We start from the raw sequence: 8530 nt of genomic DNA, 5'->3' as shown, positions 1-8530 counted from the left end.
ACCAGCTGAGGTGGCTCGGGCATCTGTTTCGGATGCCTCCCGGTCGCCTCCCTCGAGACGTGTTTTCAGGCATGTCCTATGGAAGAGGCCTCGTGGAAGGCCCAGGGACACGCTGGAGGGACTATGTTCTCTGAGCTGGCCTGGTGTCGCCTCGGGGTCCCCCGAACGGCTGGAGGAGGTGTGCGTGGATTGGGAGGTCTGGGCATCTCTGCTGAGACTGCTGCCTCCGCGACCCGGCTTCGGATAAAGCGGAAGAAGATGGATGGATGGATGTTGTCATTTTGTATGCTTTTGTTGTCACTTTGTGTTTGTCATAACTTTGTGTTTTTTTCTCTGCCATTTTAGTGTGTTTTTGCCCTGTTTTTGTGCTTTGTTGTCATTTGTGTAATTTCCTGCTTTTAAGTAGAATTCTTAATATTTAATGCAGCACAAACTAAACGCAGATGCATAATATAGTTGTAAAGTGGTAAATGTTTCAACTAAAAACTTTTTAAACTGTCTATTCAACACTTTGTGTAGTGTAAAAAAATATTTCAACACCAGTAAAAACATTAACACAGATTTATATTAAATCAAACTCTATACATCGCATTGTCAGTTCTGTATTCAATAGAAAATAATAGAAATATTTCTCACGTGCTTTGGCTGGTTGGAAAAACCCGTGATAACTAGAGATGAGGACGAAGAAGACCGACCTGCAGCCCACGCACGCGGCTCCGCTCCGTGCGGCCGCCGCGCTGCTTTTACGCACGATGTTTCGTGCCATCGTCTCCAAATCCCGCTGTTACGATCCTCCAAATCCTGATCAGGGAAGAGTGGAACCATGAGACCAGGTCTGGGCTAGAGAATCACGGGTTTGGTGGAGAAATGATAGACGTCACCTGTCCGCGTGCTGCGCGTCTTTAAGCTCTCCCACAGACACTGCAACACGCACACAAACACATACACTCAAAGAGATGGTTAATTTTCGTTCAAATAAACCAGAGTGAACAACCTTCCAATCCAAAGCCCAGTGCTGGGAATGATAATGAAACATTCCCGACTTTACGCACGGAATCCTCTCCGTCTCCACAACTTCAGGAGGATGAAGGTGGAAGCGCCGCGAGCTCGTCGTCGTCCTCACCGAGGTACACATTAGCCCGGGGCGTGACAGCCTCTGCTCGGCTCCATCCATCCATCCATCCATCCATCCATCCAACCAGCCATCCATCCACCTACTCTCCGTCTCCATCCACCGCCTCCTCTCTGCGCTCCGCTCGGGCTTCAGCTTCAGATAGAGGCTCTGCAGTCACGTGAGAGAGAGAGCGAGAGAGAGAGAGAGATCGCGTCCCTCCTCCTCCGCAGTTTGCGGTGCTGTCTCAGAGAGTCGGATCATTGGACCTGTGAGCCGAACCCCGGAGCCTCTCCATCTCCTCCGTCCATCCTCCACTCCAGCAGACACTTTTCTCTCTTTTGGGATTTCTCCTCTTTCCTCTTTTCCTCTGACTGCTCTGACGGTGGATTTGCGCAGCAGCATCGGTGGCACTAGTAGTGGCACTAGTAGCGGCCCCAGAACCACTAGAACCCCGAGGTGGATCCGTGGATGCGCCTGCTGGGCTTCGGCTGGAGATGGAAATGCTGCTTGTCTTGTTTCTCTGCCTGTGGATATTGCAATGCAACACCGTGGCCGCAGACTCCATCATCCACATCGGTAAGACACGCAGACAGCGCGGGGTTCTCTCCCCCCTCCACGCACAGTGCTCACCCATCGCACCGGGTCTGGAGGAGTTAAAGAGAGAAACAGCGTCTGATCTGTGGCCAAAAAGGCACGACTCACACCTGATTGCCATTCCGTGTGAGCAGACTTAGAGGGAGGAAACAGACAGGCTGTTGCATGCAGATAAAGTGTCAGCAAAGTGATGCTCCACAACATACATCCATCCAATCATCCATCCATAATTAATTATTTCACCTCCTCATCCCATCCAAAATGAACCGACATGTGTTTGAAGGGGTTTCTCCTTCCTTCCTTCATCCTCCCTCCCTCTCTCCTCTTCCTCCTCCTCCCTCCCTCTCCTCCCTCTCCTTCTTCCTCATATAAAGCCTGAACTTTGAATTGGACGTGAGCGACATGTTAATCAGTGTTGAGATGACAACGGGGACAAACGCTGCCTGTTCCTGAGAACCAGCAGCAGGTTGGAGAGCTAAGGAGCTCCTGCTGCTGGTGGTCTCCCCCAATCCTTCTCCATCCTTCTCCATCTCCTGTCATTTTCTCTCACACTTTCCCCATTTATTCTGCTGGTGGGTTTTGATTCGCAGCAGAGGCGTCTTTACCTTTTTACCCACTAATGAGAAGATGTGTTCATTTTAGACTTTATTCTGTACAGTTTTGGGTGAAAAACAGCATCCTACAGTTTGTCATGAAAACACACAGTTTCTTATTAAAATGGAGAGGAAAATAAAACCTTTTTAGAATTGAATTTAAAAACATGTTCTTAATGTTGGAATCTTTTTTATTTTTTTTATTGTAGAAGTGTTTCTGAGATAAATGCGAACATTTATGTTTTACATTGGACTCAGTAAGTTATTATTATTGGTGGTGAGTCATGGCGTCTGTGTGTGGGATTTGTTACTATTTTTTTTTTTTTTGTGGCACACTGCCTTAGTTTCTGTCCTTTTTTTGCTCGCGTTTTTCGGTTTTATAATTTAGGGGCTCTCAACTTGTGGGTAGGGACACCAAAGTGGGCAGCTGGCTGTCTGCATGGGCCCAAAGAAGGAGATAATTTGTTTCTTATTGATGATCACAATAAAATTACATTAGCTGCATTATACTGTAGCATTAATTGAATTGTGTAGTTGTGTAGTGTTGAATGACTGCATTGGTTTGGAGGCAGATTGACATCTGGCCTCTGCTGCTGTGGTTGGTCTGGTTTGGGTTAATAAATTAAATCTTAGCTGCTGGTTTGTGGCCAATTCAGTCCCTGTCTGTCTGTCATGGATTCCTGTCTGTTTCCACACACCCTGTCCAGTCAGTGTGTGTGTTGGTAGAGTCCTCCAAGGACTCTAATCCTTTAGTTCTCCAAGACACACTGGCTCTGTGTGTTTTGATTGTGATGTGCATCGTTTCTTGTTCACACCGCTTGAATCCCATCCAAGTAATGATCTTTATAAGGTGAACCAGTCGTGATGATGATCAGAGGATCTCTGTGAAACATGCGCTGACGAACTGAAATCAGATTCTGCTGCTGATGCGCAGCCATGCGTCAGGCTGCCGTGTGGTCCCTGTTAATGGAGGGATACACGTAACTACAGTGTTGATGTTACACCGAAACATAAAACACACTTACTTGCCCCGTCTCAAACTCTGTCACGTCATCACAACATCCTCTTTCAGTCGGCTTATTTCAGTGAGAAAAGGGTTTCGTTGGAAAACCGAAAATGCACTTTTGGGCCATTTTTGGTGGCCGGAATTTCGGTACATCAATGCATATTGTATTGTGTATTGTCGTATTGCATCTGATTAGGGATAGACTGATATGGCTATTTTAGGGCTGATGCCGTTACCATTTTTTTTCCCACATCAGCCTTGGACGATGACCGATACAGACTGTCGATTTTCTTGAGCCAATATTTGGAGCCAATGCTACTTTTTCTCCCTCAATTTACATCATAAAAATTACTTAATGATGATAACAAATGGTACAAGTCTCAATTTTTTTTAGAAAGGAACATTTATTGAAATGAACAAAGTTGAGGTAGAATGACAACAAGTAAAAAATATATAACAAATATTAAAAACAGGTGATATAGAACAAGAACAAGTAAAAAATATTTCTGCTTTCTGTAAATAATGCGGATCGGCGAACGCAGCAGCCTGCATCGGCCAATGCCGATACACGTAAAAAAATGCAAAAATCTGCCGATAATATCGGCCGGCCGATGTATCGGTCTAACACTACATCTAATCATACTCTATCTTATTAACGTCTTATTGTATCATATCTTAACATATCATGCCCGTGTACTGTATTATCGTATCGCATTGCATCATGTTGTATCGCATTGTATCATATTTTTTATTGCGTCACATTTTATCATTTCATGTCTTATCGCATTGTGTCTTATCGTATCGTATCTTATTATACTGTGCGTATTATGACCTAAACTAACGTATCGTATCATGTTGTATCTTATTGCACCGTGCCGTATCGTGTTGTATCAAACTGTGTCTAATCATGTCGCATGATATTTTTTAGGTAGTGGCTATCCGTACGTAGCTGTACCGTACGCAACACCCCTCATTGGCCAGTTTAGGTCACATGAGCGCCCCTCATTGGCCGGTACTTCTGTTTGCTATTAATACGTAGATTCCTAAACTACGTTATATACTAACTAACCGTAACCCTAACCCTAAATTACGTTACAGACTAACTAACCCTAACATAGCACCGTGGGTTATTTGTACGGCTACGTACGGATAGCGACTCCATTTTTTTTTTTATGGTATCACAACTTATTATATCTTATCTTATTTTATCTTATTGTATCATGTCTTATTGTGTTTTATTGTGTCATGTCTTATTGTGTTTTATTGTGTCATGTCTTATATCATCTTATTATATCGTGTCTTATTGTGTTTTATCGTATCAGGTCAAATCTTGTCTTATTGTATTGTGTTGTATTGCAACTTATCTTGTTTCAGTGCGTCATGTCTTATCATATCATGTCTTGTCGTATGATGTTGTATTGTGACTTATCATGTCGTGTCCATCAGAGAAAGGTAAATGTCCCTGTCAGTCAGTGTGCTGTGCTTCCTCCTCCTCCCTCCTCCATCTGCTGACGGGATATTTTATTCCGGTGATGGATCTCACACACTTTCCCATTTAACTCTGTCTCGTGCTTTGATTCCCCCGAGGAATGAAAGCAGGTTTCACAGAGATGGCACGCATCGCACACAGCGGTGTAATCACAGCAGTGAGAGGGAGCGCTTTGAAACTCTAATAATGACTGTAAAAGATCACCTAATCACAATAAGGATCATCTTATCGTTGCATGAGGACTCTTTGGGAATATATTGTTACATTTTTGCACTTACACACAGTTTTTTAACCCAGTTTTATTGGCCGTGGGAATCTGCCTCGTGTTGTTATTTTGAAGAGGGTTTAATTTTGAGTCTGTTCACAAGGAACAAGGAACAAATGAGGGATTTACAGTGTTCCCTTTAAAACCTCGTTAAAGCTTTGAGGCTTTGAGGATTTTCTCTGGTTTCGTTGTGTGTCTCGTTATCAGGCGGTGGCTCTGGACCCTGTGGATCACAGCGCTGCAGAAACACAGCTAATGGACACAGGCGTGATGCAACATTTTTGGCAAACGTCGGCTAATAAACAGCAGCTTCCCATTGCTCCCACAGCTGGACTCTGAGAGGACAGACTGTGTTGGAGTGGAAACGCTTTACACACAACGTTTGGCATCTGTGCTTCTTTAGGCTGCTTATTGAACCTTCTGATGGGCCCAATATGGACTTTATGGTTCTTAATAAATGAGTGTGTGGTAGGAAAACGAGCTAACACTGATTCTCTCTGCTTTCAACAGAGCCTCACATTTCAGCTTAAACATTTCTGTTTTGTTTCCGTTTCATCGTCTTTCCCTAATCAAAAGTCATTACAGGCCATTAAACTTCCTGAAATTGTGCTAAACATGCTTAATTGTTATTAATTTCATATTCATACACAGCGGAAATGCGCTGAAAGAAGCACACGCTCAGATCCCGTGAGATTTTGTGCAAAATTTGACGTCCAGCTGTTTGCTACACATGCTGAAGCTAACATCAGCCCACTCAATTTACAGTGAAAAATATGATGGAAATGTGTGATTTTGTCCCACAGCATGTGGTGAGAGTTTAGTCCGTGTTATAGAGAGATTTCCATTTCAGAAAATGAAGTCCATCATTTTCTTCTTCTCTGACCACGCGTTTACAAAGACAAATTGCGTGTGAATGTGTGATATTTCCTCAGAACATTAAAGTGAGGCTGTATTCATTGTCGGATTGCAATTTCTGCTGGGTTTTGTTTACAGGAAAGTAATAAAAACTGTAATGGAAAAAATAAGTAACAATATTTCCATTTCTGTTTCAGGAAGTAAATTGTGTATTTTTTGTCCATGTTTTGCGCTCCTAGAATAAGTAGACAATCTTCAATTAACGAGCCAACACTAAGAAATGAAAACACGGAGCAGTTCACACCTTAGAAAAACAGAAAATCACACTGTTATAGCAGTGGAAACTTATTTTCCTGCATTTATGACAAACTAAAGAAAAACTGCAGCTTTAGTTTGCAAACTAAAGAAAACCAGCAAACATTTTAAAAGTTTAAATATAAAACCAGCATATAGAGTAATAACCAATCTGAGCATTAATATACATACTGTATGTGGGTTTTTTCTGTGATTATGTTTTTTAATTTTAAAACCAGTCTGAGACATAGTTTTGTTCCTCGACCCGGGAGTTGAGAACCTGTGCTTTACAGCGGCCTGCTGATAACTAATGTTTAATCCCAGGTAGGAGTGAAGAACGTGTCCCTGCGAGGTCACAGTAGATCCTAACAGATCTCTGTGATAAACATCAGGCACAGATAAAGAAAGAAATGGTACTTTGTGATGGACGGTGTGGAACAGAGCCTCTCATGGTGGGTTTTGTCCTTAGGATGTTAGATGAGCTGAGTCATTGGAGCGATCTGTGTGTGTGTGTGTGTGTGTGTGTGTGTGTGTGTGTGTGTGTGTGTGTGTGTGTGTGTGTGTGTGTGTGGTGTGTGTGTGTGTGTGTGTGTGTGTGTGTGTGTGTGTGTGTGTGTGTGTGTGTGTGTGTGTGTGTGTGTGTGTGTGTGTGTGTGTGTGTGTGTGTGTGTGTGCGTGCGTGTAGCAGGTCTATGATAAGGCTGCTGTTTTTCTGCTTTGAGTCAAACGACTGTGTATCAGAGCAGGTTTTTATTCTAAAGTTCAAGTCGTTCGTCAGTTCCAGACAGAAAGTATTTCATTTTATTTTATTGTTTAAGAAAGTTTTACATTTATTCCCTGCTTTGTTTTTAAATGATATGATTAATTGGTTTATTAATTAAAAGTTTAATTGGAGCAGGTTATATTATCATAAACTATCATTAGTCAAAAAGGCCACAAATATTTAGTAAAATGAATAAATAAAGGAGCTCAATTTCATCTTTATTACATTTTTCTTTTTCATCTGTAGTTTTCTTGACTTATTGTGACTTACTGAGACGTAGTCTGATGACATATTGGGTTTTATCTGGTCTTTTGAGATCATGTATCGTGTCTTTCATCTCATAATGTATAATGTCTTTTCATATATCGTCTTACGGTATTTCATCGTATTGTGCCTTATTGGGTTTCATCGTACCACGTCTTACTTTATCAGGTTGTATTGTGATTTACTGCGTCTTATCGTACAGTGTCTTATTATATCGTGTCTTACCGTTTTGTTTATAGTTTTGTGGCTTCATCTTATCGCATCTTTATCTTATCATATTGTATTGTCTTATCACATCGTGTCTTATTGTATCATATCTCATTGTATCTCGTTCTATTGCATCGTTTCTTATCGTATCGTGTATTTATTGTAGTCTCACCGTATCGCGTCTTTATCGTGTCAAGTCTTTAACGTATCGTGTCTTATCGTATTGCGTCTTTATTGTATCTTGTCTTATTGTATCACGTCTCATCATATTGCGTCTTTATTGTATTGTATCTTATCGGGTTTCATTGGGTTGAATTAAAATTTATTGTTACTTAACAGATTAGGTCTAATTCTATTGTCTTATTGTTTCATATCTTATGGTATTGGTATCTTATCTTGTCCTTTCACATTGTGTTTTGTTGTCCTGTATCAGGTTAACTTATCTTATGTAGAAAGCATGCAGGCGTTTATGTTGGAGGTCGAGTGCAGACGTTGCTGCGATGGTGTTTGTGGGTTAATGAAAGATGAGAGGAAGAGGAAGAGGAGGAGCTGTCAGAGAAGCTCTCAGCAGTGAGATGAAATCCTGCAGACAAATGTCAGCTTGTCAGGGCTCCACGCGCTGCACCGTCTTTATTGAGCTGTTTGTTTGTGGAGAACGTGGCAGAGAGTGTTTGAAAATGAAAGCCCGGGCGGTCTGTGCAGCAGAGCAGAGAAAAACACTGAAAACCAGCAGCTCCAGTGTCACCGTGTTGATAAAGATGCAGAAAAACAGGAATTCTACACTAGTGATGTTCAACCATCGCTCTACTACATTATGTACCTACTTTCTTACCTACTTAGTTACTTCATTGATTGCTAACGTACTTGCCTACTTACCTATTTACTTTGTTACTTAGTTTCTACTGCAATATAATGTATTAATCTAAATAATATCCACTGTTGTCCAGGAAGGGTATTATTGTTTGGGCCATAGTATATAGTCATCTTAAATATGTAAATGCTTGTTTTAATCAGAAATAAAATGGTGGAAAAGGTGGTCAAATGGGTTTTTAAAAACCATGCAACCTAGAGTAGCCAAAAACAGAC

General features: G+C 41.7%; 1 protein-coding gene across 3 annotated transcripts in view; it reads left to right on the top strand.

Moving 5' to 3' along the window:
- The first annotated feature begins 1007 nt into the window (after window positions 1-1007).
- Window positions 1008-8530, top strand: part of LOC114481041 (glutamate receptor ionotropic, delta-1-like) — a 184630-nt gene continuing 177107 nt past the window's right edge. For 2 of the 3 annotated variants that reach the window (XM_028475355.1, XM_028475353.1), the window contains exon 1: window positions 1008-1127. In XM_028475355.1, the coding sequence (XP_028331156.1) occupies window positions 1022-1127 (106 nt within the window). In that variant the 5' untranslated portion in view covers window positions 1008-1021. Of the gene's footprint in view, window positions 1128-1355; window positions 1691-8530 lie in introns of those variants that run through there. The other variant, XM_028475354.1, reaches the window with a different exon arrangement.

The sequence above is a fragment of the Gouania willdenowi genome, chromosome 19 (assembly GCF_900634775.1).
Source record: "Gouania willdenowi chromosome 19, fGouWil2.1, whole genome shotgun sequence".
Taxonomy (NCBI): domain Eukaryota; kingdom Metazoa; phylum Chordata; class Actinopteri; order Blenniiformes; family Gobiesocidae; genus Gouania; species Gouania willdenowi.
The sequence above is the reverse complement of the archived record's forward strand: the minus strand, read 5'-3'. Positions and strand labels throughout refer to the sequence as shown.